This window comes from Hippoglossus hippoglossus, chromosome 23 (assembly GCF_009819705.1).
Source record: "Hippoglossus hippoglossus isolate fHipHip1 chromosome 23, fHipHip1.pri, whole genome shotgun sequence".
Classification (NCBI taxonomy): Eukaryota; Metazoa; Chordata; class Actinopteri; order Pleuronectiformes; family Pleuronectidae; genus Hippoglossus; species Hippoglossus hippoglossus.
This window is the reverse complement of record NC_047173.1, coordinates 3,858,879-3,880,548: the sequence shown is the minus strand read 5'-3', so window position 1 is coordinate 3,880,548 and position 21,670 is coordinate 3,858,879. Positions and strand designations below refer to the sequence as shown.

General features: G+C 42.0%; 2 protein-coding genes across 7 annotated transcripts in view; one reads left to right on the top strand and one right to left on the bottom strand.

Moving 5' to 3' along the window:
* Window positions 1–569: 569 nt before the first annotated feature.
* On the bottom strand, window positions 570–10,186 carry LOC117757721 (protein mono-ADP-ribosyltransferase PARP12-like). The gene is made up of 13 exons (XM_034579101.1): window positions 9,921–10,186; window positions 8,537–8,672; window positions 6,860–7,292; window positions 6,182–6,823; window positions 6,044–6,094; window positions 5,810–5,936; window positions 5,106–5,271; window positions 3,594–3,702; window positions 3,400–3,496; window positions 3,238–3,316; window positions 2,016–2,146; window positions 1,242–1,393; window positions 570–1,000 (listed from the first exon to the last, which is right to left on the bottom strand). The coding sequence occupies exons 1-13, from the start codon at window positions 10,184–10,186 to the stop codon at window positions 570–572; spliced, it is 2,820 nt and encodes a 939-aa protein (XP_034434992.1).
* Window positions 10,187–14,498: 4,312 nt separating this feature from the next.
* Window positions 14,499–21,670, top strand: part of etv6 (ETS variant transcription factor 6) — a 41,335-nt gene continuing 34,163 nt past the window's right edge. The window contains exons 1-3 of one of the 6 annotated variants that reach the window (XM_034578681.1): window positions 14,532–14,925; window positions 16,903–16,985; window positions 18,877–19,006. In XM_034578681.1, the coding sequence (XP_034434572.1) occupies window positions 18,970–19,006 (37 nt within the window). In that variant the 5' untranslated portion in view covers window positions 14,532–14,925; window positions 16,903–16,985; window positions 18,877–18,969. Of the gene's footprint in view, window positions 14,926–16,902; window positions 16,986–18,661; window positions 18,783–18,876; window positions 19,007–20,485; window positions 20,873–21,670 lie in introns of those variants that run through there. The other 5 variants (XM_034578677.1, XR_004613129.1, XM_034578678.1 and 2 more) reach the window with 5 other exon arrangements.

Here is a 21,670-nt window from a genome sequence, read left to right as displayed (position 1 = left end):
GAAAACACTGAATCTGATTCAATGCATTTAAGGTTTTATTCCCACACAGATAACAAGGTGACTAATACCAGCTGCACCAAGGAGAGAACTGAACATATATTATTTTTATTTTGCAGCTCAAATACACACACAAACTAAAATGCATATTAAAAACTAGGGCTGCGAGCAGCACTGTGCGGGCCTGAGCACTTGCGATTTTCCCTGCAAGGAAATTGGTGGAAGTGTTAAAGTTAATGAAACATTCAAAGTTAAATGTTAAAGAAATTGATTTTTAAAAATCCTACTTCTGCAGCATATTCCTCAGCCATATGTCATCGTGTCCGTGCAGTTATTTATATGTGATGCTGCTATCTAACAAACAAACAAGCGGCGATGAAAATATAAAACCTTGATGAAGGATAAGTAACATGATAAAATAACATGTAAACATGTAAGTCAAATCATTGATCAGTCCTCTGAAACATCAGGATGTATTCATCATCCATCAGCATCACTCATCTGCATTTACCTCGGAGCACATTTCCCATCAGCCTCATTGCTTCCTGCCCCCAACCCCCTCCTTTGAGAATCTATACATGCTGGAAGTGACTTTTCCATAATGGGTACTGGAAGGTGGCTGAGTTGGAATTGTAACTCAAATTGCTGGGTTGGTTTGAAGCTGTGTTAGACTGAGCTGATGTGCTGCGTACAAATGAGGGGTAGTACGGGTTGGTAGCGATCGGTGGCTGTACTGTCTTGAGGCCTGAGGTCTTGTACTGCAGCAGGTACTCGGGGTAGATGTGTTGCCTTTCGAACATGACGTAGATAGACGGGTTTGTGACGTCATCTACGCAGCTGTCATAGAGGTTTGCGCCCCTGCCGTCCTTGGAAGGAGGGCGGCGGTAGTCAGAGGAACCTTTGGTGAAGTCTCCCACCAGCACCCGTGAGATGAACATGGATTGGACGTCAGAGTCATCGGTGTAGCTGTGGGAGTATTTGGCGTCGCGGGCAAAGTAGCTTCCTGTGTTTGGAAACAGAGAGAGATGGCAGATTTATGTTTTAATGTGAGAAAACATTATAATGTATGTGGAAGGAGACTAAAGCTACTCATGCAAGTAATAAATATGGTTACAGAATGTTTTGTCAAGTATTAATTATCATTTGATGGGAGTGTAAAATGTTCATTACTTCCCAGTGCCCAACATGTTTAAAACCAAAGATATAAAAGTTCGAAGCCCTGGACGAACATTTCTTCATCGCACCTGTGCCAAAAGCGGTTCCATGAGTTCCACAGATCCTCCAGTCAAAGTTGGTGAGGCAGATGGCATCCACGTGCACGGAGTCGGTGCCATGAAAGAGCTGTTCTTCTTGCACGTTGCGTCCACCATTGTTGGTCCTCATCTGAGTCCTCTGCCTTTGTTTAGGAATGAAAAAACAGTATAGCTAGGGTTGGTGCTCAAACCCGTCTGAACGCACCCACACTCTTATGCTCAATGAATCCGATCACTTAGACCACATTCACAGGATGTCTGGGACGTATGTGGCCTCAGTCTGTTTTGCTGAGAATGAAAATACGTCCTGGGCCACATAAAAGACGGCCTACTCAGCTGACATCCTCTGACCAGCTACAGTTTAAATGTATCTTTAAGTTTCTCAATGTCTATACTTTGATTCGTTTGTTGCCATAATATCAACACTGACATGAGATGCGTAAATGAAGGTTATGTATATTGATACACTTTAAGGTCAGATGTGAACACACAGATGTTTATACCAAATGTAAACAGGGCCAAAAAGTTAAAGTAAACTGAAAGATAAGTTATGTCACAGCAGCAGCAATCGAGTTACCGAACTGAAGCTGACGTTGTAAGGTGTGTTCCACTTTTCATTTGCAAGAAGAACAATGTGTCAGTTCTACTTTCAAAGGTTAAACAACAAGACAGTGACGTGACCAGAACGGATGCAATAACAACAAAGAAATTAAACTCACAACAGATCAGAAGGAAGTGTTTGACTGGTAAGTTCACCATACGTACAACTGAAAGCTTTCCCACAGTGGTTTGTTCTGAATCCTCTCGATTTTGACGATGTCAAAGCCTCTCATGGTTGTAAAGAACAGAGCTTCAATCTCCATAAATTCCTGTGAGGTGTGCTTCAGGGAGACTCGCTGGAGAACAAAAACCACACAGCACAGAAAATTATCTTTTCCAAGTTCTCTCGAAAAACTCAGAGGCAGCGTTGTGAACACAACTTTGACAAATCTTCATCCTCTTTTAATTTGATAGGGCATTTTTTTTGTGTATATTGTTAACTTGTCTTTGATGAACCCAAATAAAAAAGTGATTGTCACCAAAAGATTCTACTTTTGTCTTCTACCAAAACCATGTTTTTTCAAAGCACCTACCTACTAATTGAACAAACTGCAATTTGACTTCAAAGTAAAAGCCCAAAGTTAGTTTTGTTGTTGTCATGCTTTAAATCGAGTTGAATTATCGAGCTTTTATTTTGAAAAGTTGTGAACTTGGGTCTGAAGATCTGAAGACGATTGTTTGAGTAGCAGTGTGTAAGATGTCTAAGGCTCTCTTTACAATCCTCATATCTAAGTTATATTAACTGTTAAGAGAGCCTAAAATAAAATACATATTTATATAAACAGACGCCATTGAACCATATCTATAGAAATCCTGTTTGTTTCCACAGCTTGCATTTGCAATTGATCTATGACTATACAAAACTGTGATTTCACCTTTGAAAGACTATACAAAAAGAATGAATGAAAAAAACCTATGCATTCACATAAGAGCTGCAAGCAAGAGAAGGAGGAGCCTTCGTCCATTTGACCCCAGAGGACCTATAGATCGATATATTTACATGTGTATGTGACGATGGTCAATACAAATTTGGAAAACACTTGACTTCAATAAAGTTTATCTATTTAATTTCTGCTCTATTGTTCAAATCACACTTATTTTCTGTCAGTAGAGGTCAGCACATTCTCCTTGAAACAGCTCTTTTTCATTTAATTATGCTTAATACATGATGTTGTTATCTATGCTTTTTACATGTTTTGTTGTTGTCGTTGAGCAAATATAGATGCCATGGAAATGATGATGTGGATTTGGTACTTCAAGCAGTTACTTATTTTTCTAAAATAATTTACATTAGGTTTGTTTACATAACTTCTAACTCTGGGTATGAATATTAGCTCAAACAGTAGAGATTTTGATCAGTTGAAAGATGAGGTGCATTCAAAAATACCTTGTATCCTGTAGCAGGAATCTGTGTCTTGTCCCAGTGGTCTGGTATAGCAAGACAGTTTGGTTGAGCCAGAGGCCTCCTGTAGACACACAGCAAACAAAGGTTAGTTTGTCCATATGGATGAAATAGGCTGACACACTATACATTGGATGTCTTGCGTACCTCACTCTCTTTGCTCTGACATCGGCTCTAGTGACGAACTGGGGCCGTCTCCTCACGAGTCTCTTTGTGCTATGATGGTTGTTTGTTTGTATCATGTCTGAGATTTAAAAAAGAAAAGAAAAGACATCCTTGTAATACCACCTGAATATTTCATAACTGTAAACATCATGCTCATTTGCATTATCTCTCTTTACCCTGGAAACTGAGTGAATACGACTGTGAACCAACGATAAAGTCCACCACGTCTCTGGGGTTGGCCAGAAACCTCTTCTCCAGCTCACTGCTTTCCATGCCTGCTGCGCTGTGTCCTCCAGTCTGGAAACCAAGATGAATACGTTCTGTGTTTACCACAAAACCAATCTCAGCTTAAAGATGAACAATCAGGAGCAACTTGGTCAGCACCAGTCCAGTAGTTAACATGTCACATGCATGCGCAAACAAACAAGTGCATACAGTACAGTCACCTACAGGGTTCCTGTGAAAATCATCCTACTGTTATTAGTATAGGGAGTTAACACCGTCAATAACATTTCAAACTGGCTAAATAGCAACAACATAAGAATCAAGAATTACATTTAATTACCTAATCAGAGCAAACAAAAAACATAATCAAAAGCAGGGGAACACAGGTAACACCTTTCTGCTTCTCATACACACCCCTTCAGGAACAACACACCACTTGAACAAAAAAGATGCTGAGCATTATTTAGCAAACTTGTTTTTAACTACAATGAAATAAAACAGCCGTCTGCAGCTTGCAGCTCTCTCTCTCTCTCTCTCTCTCTCTCTCTCCCCCTCTGTCTATCCCTCTCTCAGGGTTTTTCCAGGCTGAAAACTAGGTGGGGGTGGTACTGAGCCATCAGAGTGGGGGTGGTTACAAGGCCCGGGGCAGACACCCTGAGACCCATGCACAGCCTCACTATGTTCGCTGACACTCTTCATTTGGGTGTCTGGACCATAAAAAAAGTTATTTTTGCCTCTGACTGAATTTCCAACAATGACACGATCTCTCACTTGTTGACATTGACAAACTGACAACAAATATCTATATATATATATCTATATATATATATCTATATATATATATCTATATATATATATATAGATATAGATATATATATATATATGTGGGTCTATATGCAAGTGTGTTTCATGTGTCCTATTGACAGAGCGTCACATCTCACAGATAATTTGTGTTGATTTGTTATTAGCTTCTTCTCACTTTTAGTATAAAAGTAGTATGTTTATTTGAAAATTTGATTCCATTATTCATGTATTTATTTAATTGGTGGGGGGGTATTGGACACAAAACACAGTAACACACAAACAGACAAATAAGTGTAACAAGGGAGTTAAATGTGGAATTGAATCTATAAATAATATCAATGAAACAGTAACACAATAAAAAGATGAGATAATTGATTTTGATGGGAGCTGTTCCTTGTTTGAGCTGAAGGTCTAAGGTCAGAGAAAGTGGTTTGCTGTACAGATAGTGAAGCCCCTTGAGGCAACGTTTTGATTTGCGATGTCGAGATATATAAATAACAGTTATTTGACTTGACTCTGTTAAATTGTAATATTCTTTCCACCCTGGTTCTGCTGTACATCTATTGTGTAAAATGTACTGGTCATTGTAGCTGTAGCATCGAAGGAACATAACTGTCACTTTCTCACATCCTGACAAGGAGTCTGAGTCAGTTACTCACGGATGAAGCGTACGCGTTCCACTTTCCGAACGCATCCTCCCAGTACCAGACCCACTCGGTGGTGTGGAGGTAGGTCGGCACAACCAAAGAGTTACAGGTGGAGAGTCGTCGTACTTTTCTGGGTCCACAGGTCATGAGGTCAAAATCTACAGGCTGGGTAGTACCACTAATGAAAGAAAAGAAAAAAGTTATAGATTCAATCAAGTGAACTATTGAGTTACACCTATATGTTAGTTTCCTGAAACATCTCACCATCACAACACAACACTAAAAAAAGCTCTAATTTCATCTATATATTATTACTTTTTCTTTCCGGTGTATGAAAGTGGAAATATTGATTGTAGTGATTTAAATAGTAAGGATTTATTTGTATAATCGCACCTCATTCATTTACCATTAAGACCACATGCGACACCAGTGTGCGTATATCTTTAAGACCTCGTATGGCATCTGCGTCTTTATACCTTTAAGACCGGGTGCGACATCTGCGTGAATTTACACAATGTCATCGTTTAAGACATGTGACTGATGAACTACATTACGATTCGCTGAAAGTTAAAATGCATTATGGGAAATGCTCCCTGTGTGAACAACACAACAGCTGTGTGCGAGACGCAGCAGATCAGCTACGCAGCCGTCACATGCGGCACACACACCCAGTGGGGACCAGGTGTAAGAAAATCATCTTTTCTTGCTGAGAGTACCTGTTGGTTTTTTGGGGGTCACAGAAGTCCTTTTCAATCGCCTCATTTTTGGGCAGGGCGGTCCACTGCATCTCCTCTCTGACCTGCCACCTGTATGGCATCTTGTCGTGAGCTCTGAAACACTTATCTGAGGACACATCGGTAACATGAACGGTATAAGTGATGCCTCATCAAAGCCATGAGCAGGTAAAGCACCAGTATGCTGATGATGTTGATTTCGCATCGATTACTCACCCTCATGTTTACAGTGTCCGATGATGAAATACATACAGATCTCAGTTTTATCTGAAGGAAACAAACAAAATGTACAATGATGTTTCGTTTTGATTTTAGACAACAGGTTGAATTTTTCCTGCAGCTGATGAAGTTTACCTCTGACAGGCCTTTGTCTATTGTTTGGGTCATCATTGTTAGTATTCTGCAGCCGTTGATAGTTGCCCCTGTTTCCCCGGTTGCCATGGTAACCACCTCTCACTTCTGAGCCTCTCATCTCTCCTCCTAAGCCTTTGCTCTGTCCCATATTGCTACAGAGATCGAAGGTATTGAAGTTAATGAGGCGGTCCAAGGAAGAGGATCGGTGCAGCTGTTGGAGGCCACCCTGGTTTCCCCTGTTGCCCCTGTTGCCCTGGTTTCCCTGGTAACCACCTCTCACTCCTGAGCCTCTCATCTCTCCTCCTAAGCCTTCGCTCTGTCCCATATTGCAAAAGGTATCGAAGTCAAAGAGGAGGTCACCAGAGGAAGAGGATCGGTGCTGCTGTTGGAGGCCACCCTGGTTTCCCCTGTTTCCCCTGTTACCCCTGTTGCCCTGGTAACCACCTCTCCCATTGTCGCTGCTCGCATCAGTGATGGAGGAAGAGTTTAGTTGTTGCTGCTCACTGTTGCCTTCGCTCAGTCCGTCTTCAGTGTACAGATCTAAGGCGTCGAAGTCAAGAAGGAAGTCACTATTGGAACCGGATGGTTGAAGCTGTTCAACGCCGTCCTGGTTTCCCCTGTTGCCTCGATTTCCCCTGTTGCCTCGATTTCCCCTGTTGCCCCGAATTCCCCTGTTGCCCCGAATAACCCTGTTGCCCTGTATTCCCCTATTACCCCTGTTGCCCCTGTTTCCCCTGTTTCCCCGGAAACCGCCTCTCCCTCTGTCGTACTCTGTTGGTATGAAATTCGGACCGCTGGCGCAAGCAAAGTTGGCAGCAGCATAGCCGTCACCTGTAGAAGAGCCTGGTTGCTGCTGTTGATGATCTCCCCTTTGGCCAGACAACCTTAAAGCATCTTTGTTTCTGTAGATGAATTTCAAGGAGTGGAGGATTTCGTCAGGCACATCTTTCTCCTTCAGGATTTTCAGTGGCTGTGGAGCATTGAAGTTATGAGTCCTGGAGCAGGTGCAGTTACCCCTCAGGTACCGCTCACAGATGTGCAGTCTTTCGCAGCCAACTCCAGCCTGACACAGGCCAAACATGCCATCGCCGTTGTTGTAATCGTGACATATCTGTCAGAGGGAGGACGAGACAAGAGGAAAAAGGTTGCTACATCAAGTAAACAAAAACAATAATGATTTCCTTCAGTGAGCAAGTCCTTTATGTTATCCAACTAAACATGAGAGCTGATCAAGTCAACAAACTGGTAACTACGTTTACATGGACTCATACAATCCGACTACTGACCCTATTCGGAATAAGACAATCAGTCTGATCATGGTGTTTACATGAGTTGCTAATAGAATATTCCATTCATATTCCCGTTCTCATGTTACAGAGCAAAATCTGATTATGACTCACACCATTACGTTTGCCAGTTCTAAAAGCCCAATCTGAAATAGTTACACGTACGATGCTACCATGTCCCATTTAGCGTGTTTTCTTTCTAATTTTGCAAAAGCTACAACTTTCTACTTGTTTACACCCAGGTCATGCGTCGTCGAGCAGCTGGTAACTGTCGTATGTCGATGTTTCAAAATCCATTGAAATAAGAATAGGACATTTTAATGTGATTAAGATGTACACGTCAACATAATGTGACAAAGGTCAGAATACTCCACACGTCTTTATTTGATTGTATCTTATTCCGTGTAAGACCTTATTCAGGTTAAGGTGATAAGAAAATGCTGTTTACATGGCAGTGTCTGATTCAGACTATTGTCTTTAAGGGATAGTTCACCCATTATCTACTCATCACCAATACAATTAATTTGTATTGGATTTGGCGGCAATGCTGTTTAGCCCCGAAACTCCAAAAGTGTTTTGTGGACTCAAACACTTCACCCACCCCTCCATAGGCATAGTGGTGACTAGACAATGAGGGGATTTTCATTTTTTGGGTGAACTAGCCCTTTAAGCTTAATATCAGAACACTAGTGTCCATGTAAACGTAGTCAATGATAAAATATGAAATAAATTAACAGGGGCTTCAGAAGTCTGCTCAAGCACAGGTACTGACACATAAAGTAAAGCTTAGTTTATGCTTGTCTTTGACTTTGTGCAAATGCTGCAACTGGCTCAACTTGGACTGTGCTGGAGTCAAGAGTCTGTGAACAGGTCTGTTTCTACAGCCATCTCTATGACCCCCCCTCTTATAAGAGAGATTCATGTCAGGCATCCGCAGCTTAAGGTCTCCAGCAATCACATTTAGGAGCCATGTTCCCGTACATACACTGAGACGGTCATTTTTAGTTCAGATCCCCCCTGTGACCGATGAAACTATGTGGATACACCTTGTGTGTGTTGTCAGACTTACATTAGGCGTGAGCGTGTGGTCGTTCTGCAGCAGCAGCGTGCACAGCTCTGTCCTGCTCAGGCTCTCTACTTCATGCTGCCTCAGTACCCTCTCATTGTGGTCAGAGTTCAGCTCATGGGAGAAGCGGCATCGTCCGCTGTCATAAAACAACAACACACAAAGACCCAGAGTTTGATTGTTAATATACAGTGGAAATTTCTGTACAAAGACCACTGGAAGTGGGGGTTCTGAGGAGGCTGCAGCACCCCCTACTGGCAACAGGTGTAACCGCAAAGAAAAAAAGGTTTACATTGAAACTTTTATTTCCAAAATTCTCCTAAGTAACATTTTGAGAGTAGCATAGTTATGTTTTTATTTTTTTTATTTGATTAGATTTTTCGAACATTCAGTGTATTTCTAACACAAAAATGTAGGCTAGCTAATGTAAGGTTCAACTTCTGTCTGTTGGAGTCTGTGCAGTGGAGCCGCCCTCAACTCCAATCGTGAGGGAGTCTTGGCTGTCAATCATTATGTTTCACCACATTTTACACATCAGATAACTAATTAAAAACAAACGTAACATTAATTTTTTTTATTTGAACATACATCAGGGTGATAAATATCTAAATGACCGAAACCATCTTCAGAAAAAAGCACGTACTTTGATTTTTAGGTTTGGTCCATGTCTCATCCACTAACATGGAGCCAACAAGATGTTTTTGGCTTCACTTTTTTGGGAGCCATTTGTCATCATAAGCACCGACAAATGACAGGAAAACTGACTCAAACTGTTCCTATTAAGGAAATAGTTTGGAGTCTTGGGAAACACATTTATTTACAGCATTGATCTTTTTGTTTCTAGTTATGTTTAAATTTGTAAAAAATATTAAGCAGGTAAGCTTAATTTGGCATAAAGAGTGCCGTCGTGCCTTTCATCTTTATATACAGTCTAAGGTTGCAGGTCACAACTGTTGTGACATTGTTTGCTAACCAACCTGACAGCTTTTCCTAGAGTATCATTCTTTAACTCTGCACCAGAGGGCGTCAATTCCCCCACAGTATCAGGATATTCCATAAATTGTGTTTTTCTTAAACTTTATAAACTTTGAACCTACATAAAAAAAAATTTAAAAAAAGATCTGATAAACAATCACATTTCCAGCTGATGTGTTGAATCAGTCCAGTCAATCCAGTAAACTGGGACAAGGAAACGAGCCTCTGACGGTTCAAAAACACACTCAAAGAGACGATGGCTATAATCTGACGAATACTAATTACTTTAAAAACAATTCCGGTATCTCTCGAGTACATTTAAGTGCACAACAACAGCAACAGGCCAGTTTGAGGTTTTTCCATCGAACCTCAACCTGTTGTTGTTTAGAGTGTAAACTAACGCGTTGTTTACCCGAAGGAGCAGAGGCCGCTGAACAGGAAGTGTTTACACAGGTGGAGTCTCGAACATGTCCCCGGACAGTCCTTGACCCTGCACAGCCTCAGCCTGGTCCTGGCCACCACCACCTCCTGGCCTTCTCCTCCTCCACCTCCACACAGGAGGAACCTCTCACTCCGGATGATCTGCGACACATTGGCGGAGCCCACGTTGCACAGTTCCTCGGTGTCCACCGCTCCTCTGTTGGCACAGATGAACTTGAATATGTCCGACTCCTCCATCTCTGTCTGTGCTGTCTGTGCTCTGTCTGTCTCCCTGCGGCAGAAGACGTACAGCCTGCTGCCTTCAAGGGGGGGAGGAGAGTTCACTGTCGTTTCCGAGTAATAGAAACCGAAACTGAACTACTCTCAGTTGGGACTGATGCTGCAGCGCCGCACCCGTCCACCAGGGGGTGTCACGGTGTTATAGGACTTCATACAGACTGTGGTTTTCCATCTGTCTCAACACAGATATTAGAAATGTGTCTTATTAATAGACATGTTTCATAACTTATTGCAACGATACTTAGTAAAGGTAAATGTGTCATTACTATTATTATATTTAAATTAAAACATGAAAATATATAAAAACACATATGTGTACATATTTATACATATGTATAGTTTTGAACTTCTTATTACTTTTTAGTGTTATGTGCCTGATAACCTGCTGCGTCTGTCTGTCTGTCTATCCACCTGGGGATATAGAACAATGTTTATGTGCAGTAAGTTACATCTCTCCTCCAGTGACCCCCAAAAAGACACACCAAGGGACTTGGCTATATTCAATAAAAAAATGTAATAGATATAATAAAAAATATTTTAGTGTCATTTTAACTATTTTAACTGCTTTAAATTCTTCTAAACCATGTGATGTCAGTAAAAGTAACATGAAATCTATTTTTATTCATTAATCTAAATGCTCTCTGTATTTACTGCCGTCCGTTTTCTCTTAAAGTGTCTGATTAACGTGTGTCTTTTCACGCCAGGCGTGTAGGATTACATTTGTCACTTTGTTAAATCTGATTACTGAAATCCCATTAATGTAATCTGTCAATCCCAGCATCTAAAAAAAATCAGCCTACTTCAAAGACAGAATGCATCCTGCCCACACTTTGTCACGTTTTAGTGAAAACACTGAATCTGATTCAATGCATTTAAGGTTTTATTCCCACACAGATAACAAGGTGACTAATGCCAGCTGCACCAAGGAGAGAACTGAACATATATTATTTTTATTTTGCAGCTCAAATACACACACAAACTAAAATGCATATTAAAAACTAGGGCTGCGAGCAGCACTGTGCGGGCCTGAGCACTTGCGATCTTCCCTGCAAGGAAATTGGTGGAAGTGTTAAAGTTAATGAAACATTCAAAGTTAAATGTTAAAGAAATTGATTTAAAAAAATCCTACTTCTGCAGCATATTCCTCAGCCATATGTCATCGTGTCCGTGCAGTTATTTATATGTGATGCTGCTATCTAACAAACAAACAAGCGGCGATGAAAATATAAAACCTTGATGAAGGATAAGTAACATGATAAAATAACATGTAAACATGTAAGTCAAATCATTGATCAGTCCTCTGAAACATCAGGATGTATTCATCATCCATCAGCATCACTCATCTGCATTTACCTCGGAGCACATTTCCCATCAGCCTCATTGCTTCCTGCCCCCAACCCCCTCCTTTGAGAATCTATACATGCTGGAAGTGACTTTTCCATAATTCTCTTTTGCCCTTTACTCCCTCCGCCTGTCTGCTGTCACCAGAGACTCTGATGCTTTAGGTTTCATTGCCCTGGAAGAACAGCATTCTTTCTCTTCCTGTTTTGTGCTGTGAGGCAATCCAGACTCACTGACCTGGAGGCTGACGACAGTTAAGTACGAACTCACAGCCGAGCATTATAGGATGCATTACACATTATCAAGAGGTGTATAGTTTGAGTCCAGGGGCCCTTGTCATATGTCAGATGCTCCCACAGGCCACGAGGGGTCAGTCTGATGGTGTCCGTTACCAGGTCTCAACCCAATGAACACCCATGGGAGACTTTAAACCAACATTTTTGACAGTACTCACTGCTGATTAATGTTTGGACCCTAAACATCTTATAAATGCTCTTTGTTGTTCTTTGTAAACTTGTAAATGTTATCTTTATCTTTAAAGAAAAACGTGTGTCTTTATAAGTAGCAAACAACTAGATTTCCTATTTTCACAACCAGACAGAGCAACATTACAATTCATGCTTAATTGAACACTGGGTTTCCAAAACAAAACACGAGGTTGATGGGAGCTTGAACCAAAGACTGTATATTAAGATGGACGATGTGTCTTCACTTCCTCCCACTATCCAGAAATTAAGCAAAAATACCCTGTAACGCTACCGTCTTCTGGCGAAGACATAATTTGGAGCCAGACTCTGTGCAGTAGGATCAAGGGATGGAGCTGCAGCAGCGAGGTCCCGCCTATACATGCACTCAACCAATTGTGAGGCAGTCTGAGCTGTCAATCATGACAGCTCAAAACATCAAATAAGTAATTAAAACCAATGATTGGAAAACACCCCCTTGACATACATCTGTGTGATACGAACTACCTAAAATGACCGAAACTATCTTTAAAACATATTTGATGTGTATTTTGACACTTTCATTTGGCCCATGTCCTATCCAGTAACATGGATGAGGCAGGGTTTATAACCTATAAAACAGTTAGCCACTAGTTGACGATCAAGACACTTTGACGTCACTTTAGGAGAGCAGTCATGTCGTCCAACTTTATATGAAGTCTGTGGCTGAATCGTAAAATCAAAACAATAAGCAAAAAGAAGCTAAAATGTTCGGCAAAGATGAAGTTAATTACAGAATGGAAAATATTCACTGTGGGTTTATCACAGCTTTCACATAACACAGTCATTTAATTCACTGTTTATGTGAAAATAGTAATTGCTACTTCAGAATTAACCAATAGCTGCCCCGAATCTAGTACATGGAATGTAAACTAAACATTTGTTTACCATTCAGCTAAACTGCTGAATGTGCCTTTTTTTCAACAAAGCTGATTGGTCCAAAGTAACAAGTACTTTTTTCAGTTTTAAAATCTTAATGAATCAGTGAAAAATCTTGCTGGTATGTAACATAAAAGAGGCCTTGATGTGTTGATTTCTAGAATCACCTTGAAAACAATTAGACTATTTCAAAGTTCTTAGTATTCACTTTTGTATCATACTATTTATGTAATCCAATAACCACTACTTACAGTAACCTGGGCCTTTTGTATTACAACTTTTATATTGTGTTTCGTTAGTGAAGGGGACTTGGCAGTGACCTTTTGGTTTTATAAGTATTACTTCGGAAATAATTCCTCTCATTGAGTCATCCTCAAGGCCGATATTCATTTATATCTCTCTTAGTTATGGTTTGCTGCTTTTGATGTTTTGATGTTTTGTTTTGGTTTAGAAAACATAAACACAGAGAAAACCATTCGGACAAGTGTGTGCGTGAAGACATTCTTGTTTCCTCTTCAGGGACCTTTCCCAGTATAAACTCTGACCTTGTCGGGACCAGTAGACCTCATAGGGACCAAAGCTCAAACCTAATGAGACCAAACACAATTTCTGAAGTCTTGGTTAAGGATAGGGGTATTAGGTATGGATTGGTCAAGGATAAGATCATCATATTAAATCTTATTTTTCACTTGTAGATCATGTAATTCAGAATCGTGGTTTATTGCCAAGTAGGTTAACACAAACAAGGACTTTGCTGTGGTGTGTTTAGTGCAAGCAAAGATATTAAAATGTAAAAAAAAATGGCAAACAACATAAAAATACTGTAGAAGAGAGTTGTGCAATGAGCGCTAAGATATTTCAAATTGAAGTGTGTATGGTATGACCGTTACTGGCCATGGGAAGCTCAAGTGTCACAGTCACAGGTGGGGACACAAACACATTTTTATTACTTTTATTCTAATTCCTCTCCATGATAAGGTCAAAGTCAATGCAGGAAGAAGGGAAGGTATGTGTGTGAGTGTGGTGGTGGGGGGGTGTATAGTTGTCTGACCAGAAGACCTCAAGGGGACCAAAGCCTGGCCCTTACAATGCAGTGTGTGCGTGTGTGCGTGTGTTTTATGGTTAAGGTAAGAGGCTAGGAAACGCAGTAAGCCAATGAGTGTCCTCACTAAGATACTACAAGGTTTGTTTTAAGTGTGTACTCGTAATTGTTCCCTCCTTAGGACCCGTGCAGTGTCCTAACAAGAGTAGCAGCGCAAACCTGTGTGCGCGTGTGTAAGTGTATGTATGTATGTATGTACGTGTGTGCGTGTGCGTGTACGTGTGTGTGTGTGTGTGTGTGTGTGTGCGACCTGCTGCAATTTCCTGCTTCGGGTTTCCCTTTAAAAGGGGGCAAGGCTCAATGCTGGGAATTCACGTCATTTCGCCGTTTTACACACATCCAGATCAATGAGAGAGAGAGAGAGAGAGAGAGAGAGAGAGAGAGAGAGAGAGAGAGAGAGAGAGAGACTCAGGGAGAGGGAGGCAGAGTGAGGAAGCGAGAGACAGAGAGAGAGAGAGAGAGAGAGAGAGAGAGAGAGAGAGAGAGGGAGACTTAGAGAGAGAGAGAGAGTGTGTGTGTGTGTGTGTGTGTGTGTGTGTGCCTCGCTCGCTCTTCCAGGAAGGGATTATTAACCAGCGCGCTGCCGCCGACATGTGAAGGAAAACACTCGCAGAGACAAAAGAAGTTTTCACGCCGCGGACAGAAGCCGCGCCATGGCCCCGAGCAGCAGATAGAAGAAGAGGAGGAAGAAGAAGAGGGACTACATGACAGAAGAGGAGAAACTACTTGTCCCACAGTGACTAGCCGAGCAGCCCCTCCGCTGCTGGAGAAGAGGTGAAGAAGAAGAAGAAGAAGAAGAAGAGACGACGGAGAAGTGGACGCAGAGAAGTTGACGGGAGATAATGTCTGAATCCTCCTCCGCTGCGACCAAGGTAACACCGTCCTCTCCTCTTTGTTGTCCTCTCGCGCACACACGCACCATCTTCTTCTTCTTCTTCTTCTTGTTATCATCGCAGTTAGTTTAAACCGCTGTGTGTGATGTTCCTGCAGGGACTATCTCTCTCTCTCGCTCTGTGTGTGTATGTGTGTTACATATAACCCCGTTCAGTAACACTGCTGTGTGTGTGTGTGTGTGTGCGTGCGCGCGCGCTCAGGGCCATTCACTCCGTGCTTGTACTCATCTGTTGCTCCACGCTCATTCCGCGGCGGAGGGGGACACGAGTCGTGACCGCCTCACTTCGCTCACGTCCGCGCGCAGAGGAGAGAAGTGACCGGAGCCGGCGCGCGAGCGTGTGTTCGTGAACCCCCACGCTACCGTCGCTTTAGTTTCGTGCTCGTTTCAAACCGCGTGCTCGTGCAGTCACTCGCCACTAAACACCAGGGGACTGGGAGCTGCTAACCTCACATGGCTCCCAACACATGTACAAATACTGTGATGCAGCCCTGACAACACCAGGGTGACCGGTCCTTACATCTACTACACACATATATGAAGGAATAAGATCCGATAAGATCAGTTAATGTTTTATTGGTGCCACATGGAATTTGCAGCAAAGAGGACAAAACACAGACTTCAGTAAGTAAATAATCAGTAAGCATGCACTATAAACGCAAGGAAATAGAATAGAATAGAAATAAGATATAGTGTAAACAGAATGTATACAGTGAAACGGATTGCACAGTTGATCAACTACTATTTTCGTAATCGATTCATTCCCATTTATTGGGCAGAAATGCTAATATTTGCAAACTCTAGCTGATTTAATGTGACGCTTTGCTGTTTGTCTGTTATAAACAGAATGTTTATAAAGCTGCAACTAACATCGTTTCTACTGAATTAAAGTACAATAGCACAACAGTCCCCCCCCTGTGAAACCACATTTTAATTCACGAGATCACGCAAAAAAAACGACTGAACGTTGGAAACTTAGTGGAAGAATGCAGGACATTGGCAGAGAGAGGACACGTTAAAGTTTGCTGTGTGGATCTGCATCAGGGGCCAGATCCAGGAGTTTTATTCCCACTTTCTCTAACGTAGGAATAGAATAGTTTTTGGACATTTTTATGGATTTCCCACAGAATAATTCATGGATCTTGGCGACAAAAATCTTGGGGACTGATATGTATCGGAATTATAATGTTGATCAAGTGAATTTGAATGTGGTTTCATAAGAGAAATGTTGGGCCTTGGTGAAGGCATCTGCTCTGCTGAAGTTTTGCTGATTTGCTGGCTCAGGCTCTTAAAACCTGAGGATTTGCTGCCAATGTGTTTCTTCTGTTCTTTTAATTTGAATATCTTTGGGTTTTGAACTGTTGCTCGGACAAAACAAGACATTTGAAGTGGTCACCTTATGGTTTCCGAAGTTTCGATGGGCATTTTATTCATAAAAAATAATTTATGAATGGCTGACACATTATTGTGAGCCCCAATAGGAACACAGAAATATAATCTGGGATGCCAGGATCAGCCTGAAACTACTGCAGACTCCCTGCGGACTTACAGTGAAATCTGGTGTTCTGTTTGGTTTATGAGGGACGTCTGCTCATTACTGAGTCTGATGTCACTGCACGATTGCAGCCGCGCAGAAATAAGACCAGCGGTTCGCTCTCAGAGAAGTTTTCCACCGTTGTAGACAGGACTCCCCCCCACCTTCACCCTGCAATCCAGATCTATCACAATTCACTTTCCCTTCTCTCTTCCTTCCATCCTTACTGCTGCCTTCCCAATGAACTGACCCAGGCCCAGCTGTGGGGATGGAAGAGAGGAGAGTTCTTCCTTTCTCTGGCCATTTTTTAGAAAGTGGACGTGAAGCAGACGGGAGAGAAAGAGAGAGAGAGAGAGTGAGAGAACCCTTCGCCTCAGAGAGGAGGAAATAGAAGACTGAAAGATTATTGCCTGGCTTCCACAGGAAATTCCTGGTACATCGAGTTGGTGTGCAGGTCTCAAAGTGGCTGGCTGGTGACAGCAGGCTCGAACTGGCGGGAGAAACGGGTAAAGGACTGAGCCGCGTTTCCTCATGAAACAGAGAAGGCTTCATTTGAAGGAAAGGAAACCAGTCAACAGAGAATGACCACAAAGTGGAAAATCTCATACCTTAACCCAGACTGAATAAGAGCTGAAACAACAGCAGAGCCACAACGTCCTGGAGAGGACTGCAGCTAATAACTAATATCAATAATGAGTTTACCTGAAGAGTATTTTCCCTATTTATTATTTGGTATTACACAGTGGTAAAGATATTGTTAAAGAAATGCCCATCACAATGTTCCACAGGTGACACAGTATTAAAATAGCTGGTTTTGTCTGATCAATAGTCCAGACTACAAAGAGATTAAGAATCATAGAAAATCTTCACATCTAGGACTATAAAAGCCCCTGTGATATTTTTGCTTGTTGACTGACCAGTGGTGGAGCCAGGATTTTTCTAAATCAGGGGCCATAAAGGGGCCACAATTAACACAGAGGACATTATATGTCCAACATCTATGCACAATTCCTGATTCATACATTTAAGTAATTCCTTGTTTACTGTTAGCTGTATAGCTTTGAGCAAAGCCACATATCATTGAATATATTTGGAAAATTGCTTCTTGTTCATGCACATTGTGTCCTTCAAAAAAGATTAGAAAAAACAATTTCACCAAATTGTTATATTTATTGTCAGTAGTTCTTTTATTTAAAAGAAGAAAAGAAAAATACTTACAGGACACAGGCACTTCAGGGGACAACCAGATTTCAGCCAGGGGCCCGCTCGGCCCGCTCCAGGATCTGCCCCTGTGACCGACTTCACAGATTGATCGATTATTAAAAGCTTTGTTGTGATTTAACACAGAGGCAGTTTCAGTTCCCTTTAAACTCTTAAGTATAAAAATGGATAGCTGTTCAAGTGTATGTACTGTTCTGAATATAACTGTTAATGTAAGTAATATTTACAAAGATGCTTAAGAAAAACAGCTGTATAAAGTTAGTAATTGTTACTACCACATCAGAAGAAATCAGAAATCCACATGGGTCATTTCCCCTTGCGTTTTGGTTTATCTGCTGATCTCTTTCTGAACTGATTGGTTAATGATTGAGTGGTTGAAGTAGTGAAGATAACGTCTGTTTTCTCCCAGCAAACAGTCCAACAGCCAGAGATATACAATTTCAATACCAGGGACAGAGTAAATTGGCAAATTTTGAAGTTTCAGATGATTGTGTTTTTGCTTTAGAAAAACTTCAATGATACATTGATTATCAAAAATAGTTGATGTTACATGAAGCTTTGGGAGGTTTATTTTTTTACAGCTTTCAGATTTAGTCAATGATTATTTCAAACATGAATGGAAGGATTGATCTATAAAAGTACTGAGAGCGTGGCTTAGATGAAGGTGCAGAGTGTGGCAATCAAATGTTTGTGCTGCTGAAATGATTTGTAGATTTATTATTATTATTAGTCAACAACCAAAAAGTCGACAAAAAAATCTGATCATAGATTGGACCTGTTTTGGATTTATTGCGCTAAACAAACACTGGTTCCAGCTTCTTACGTTTGTTGCTCTCATATTATTGTTAATTTAATACTTTTAGGTTTCTGACCAAATGATGAGTGAAATCCTCTTTGCTCAGTTTAGAACTTAAATGTGCTGCATAGCAATGCTTGCTTAAGCTTGTGTGGCATTTGGTGTATTGTTGCCTCCAGAATGTGCTTCCACAGCTCGACTGGCCGGTGTGTTAGACGCGCACAGTGTACAGCACACTGCGTGGAGATGCGACCAAGGCCAGTCGATGCTGTGGGTGCATGGCGAGGTGAGGCGAGTCGGCGTTGGGCTGTTTGGGTTCAGGGCCGGTGCGTCGTGGAGCTTTTGTGAGCCATGCTTTGTGTCTCTGTGTCTATTCATAGCAGGAGAGGAGCTCTTTCAGTCCTTCCGCGAACCCGCTGCCAAACTCCACTTCCTCCCCCGTCCATGCTCCCGCCGCGAGGCCAGCCAGCCGAATGGAGGACGAGCCTGCCAGGCTGCCTGCGCACCTGCGTGAGTCACACACACTCACACACAGACACACACAGAGAAGAGCAGTGACTCCTACAGACATTGATTAGTCGGTCATTTGAACAGCACAGATTGATTTTTGTCTGTGGTTTTAGAAGCTTGCACTGTAAATGTTTCTGTTTTGGCTGATGGGGTGATCGTGGAAATCTGATTTTTCTATTTGATCTCCTCCCAAAAATCTTGTGTCAATCAAGCTGATTAGGGGGGGACTCTGACTGTGGCATGTTTGATTGTCAGGTGGCAACATGTGAGAGTGTTGAACAGTAAAACTAAGCTTTAGACAGTGTTGTTAAAGTGAAAAGATTTAATAAAAATAATTGAAAATGGGGCAGAATACCAATGCATCACAACCAATTATGACCACACACACACACACACACACACACACACACACACACACACACACACACACACACACACACACACACACACACACACACACACACACACACACACACACACACACACACACACACACACAATTATCGCTGCATGACTGCCGGTCCAGTCCTGCAGCCGTTTCTCTCAGCTGAGAGGTGTTGAAGCAGATCCAAGGTCAGACGTCTGACCCGTACTGGCTGCCACTGGACCAGAACTGACAGACAGACACTGGAATAACCAGCAGCAGTTACTCAGCAGTCAGGTACAGATAATATGGAGCCGAGAACACACAGGTGCTGGGAGGGAAAGTTGCTGAAGAAGAGGAGGGCCGAGGTGTGAGGAGTAAGATCCTGACACGCTTCAGTAGTAACACTGTAATCCCAAACACTTTGAGATAAGAATCTCTAAAAGTTTAAGAGTTAGCTTCTGCCATCTGATGTATTTCATTGATTTACTTAGGTCCGTTCCTCATTGATGATCCTTCATTTTTTGAAAAACAACCGAGCCAGTCGGAGCTTGGTTGGCGGGGTTAAGAATGATTATGTCAGTAGTTACCAACAGTCATTGAACCTCACTTAAAGAAATAACAATTCTTTAAGTGACTATGTGACTTCTAAAAGAAGAAAAAACACATTCTTGCACAAACTAACAAACAGACAGACAGACAGGGTTGAAAACATAAACATAAGTATGTAAAAAATGCTTTGCTAATGTTTTATGAGGAAGGAAAAGCATGTTTGATTTGTGGAATGGTGGCTTGACTAACTAGCACATATTTCCCTTCACTTCTTCACCTGATCCCCCCTATTTTGTTGTAGGGACCATAGTGAGCACTGAATATTTACCTCAAGCTCTCTGTGCTCAACTAGTGTCGTCCCCAAGTTGTAAATCTCTTTGGAAAAAAGCGTCTTCCAAAGGGCTAAATGTAAATGTAATTTGAATTGGTACAAACAGCATAAAGGAAAAACAAATATGAAACAACGTTTTCCGCTTTGTTTCAAACCAAGGAAAACCACCTTGTCTGCACCTTGCTTGACTCATTTAACAGAGTTAAATAGCCGTCTGTAAATGAGTAATTTAAGAAAAAATATGTTGAATGTTTTGAAAAGGTGTAAACGAACTTAAACAACGTCGTGGCATTCACAGCTCTGTGGAGCTTCGGTGCTATTGCGTGGGCTCGCTGTCGCTTAACCAATCGTAGAGCAGGCGGGGCTGGAGCCGTGCCAAGAGATAGTCGATGTTCAAAGAGTAACCCTGAGCTGCTTTGTCCATGCGTCCGTCAATATTTAACCAGTTTTTTTTCTTGCAAGTGTGAAGTTCAGGGCTTTTGTGGGGTGTTGGACTGGGCTGAGGTTGGAAGAGACACACAGGAAACTCCCTCAGCCCACTTCCCTTTTTGCATTGTTGCAGAAAAAGGAAGAACGTTCAACAGGTCCGCGTTGAGCTTCCTGTCGAGTAAACTGATGGGTCAGTTAACATCCGCAGACACGTGGAAGTCCCACTTTGTTTTACACACATTTCAAACACAGCTCCTCGCACGGCCGTGACTCACACATCTGCAGGTCGGAAAAACGTCTTTCTCTTCCCCCTCTCTTCAGTGTTTAGTTTAAATCTTCTCCCCTCTCCTCTCTCAGTCAGACAGACAGCGGCACGTCTTTGTCAGACGCTCACACAGCCCAAAACACCTCTGTCCTTTCTCCTGCTGCCTATCTAAACACACATGTGCTGGAAAACAAACCGTCCATTAACCCCCACACTCAGAGGGAGTTTTGTCCTGAGGGGTGGGGGGTGGGGGGGGGAGAGAGGAAGAAAGAAAGAGGCGGAGGAGGAGGGAGGAGAAGGGGGGAGGAGAGAGAGGCGGAGGAGGAGGGGGGGGGGGCAGAAAGAAAAAGAATGAGGGAGGAAATTGCAGTGTGGGCAGAAATCCGCCTTCTCCATTTCCTGGGGAGGAAGTGGATTAGATCGGGGAGAGTTGCAGCCTGCTCCTCACACTAAAGAATGCTACCATACTCGACTTTAACCCTTTCAGTCAGACACACTACACACCTTCATCTGGTGAAAGCATATTTGGAAGAAGTTGTCTTCTTTTCTACTTGGCCCTAAAATATATTTTCATGAGGTTGCTTCCTTGTTTTTCCTTTTTGTGTTTTTACAAGGTTTTTTCACATAGTCCTTCAACAGTTTTTCTTGCTTTTGTTCTGTAAAGCACTAAATCATCAGTGAAATCCTTCTAATATTCTTTCCATTCTCTCAAATATTGAACTC

What these genes read in the sequence shown, in the direction of transcription:
- LOC117757721 (XM_034579101.1), bottom strand. Translation starts at nt 10,186, where the DNA reads ATGGAGGAGTCGGACATATTCAAGTTCATCTGTGCCAACAGAGGAGCG. An exon ending in GTATTCACTCAGTTTCCAGG is followed by an intron (nt 3,497 to 3,593) that starts GTAAAGAGAGAT and finishes TTTAAATCTCAG; the next exon opens with ACATGATACAAACAAACAAC. An exon ending in TGGAACCGCTTTTGGCACAG is followed by an intron (nt 1,001 to 1,241) that starts GTGCGATGAAGA and finishes TTCCAAACACAG; the next exon opens with GAAGCTACTTTGCCCGCGAC.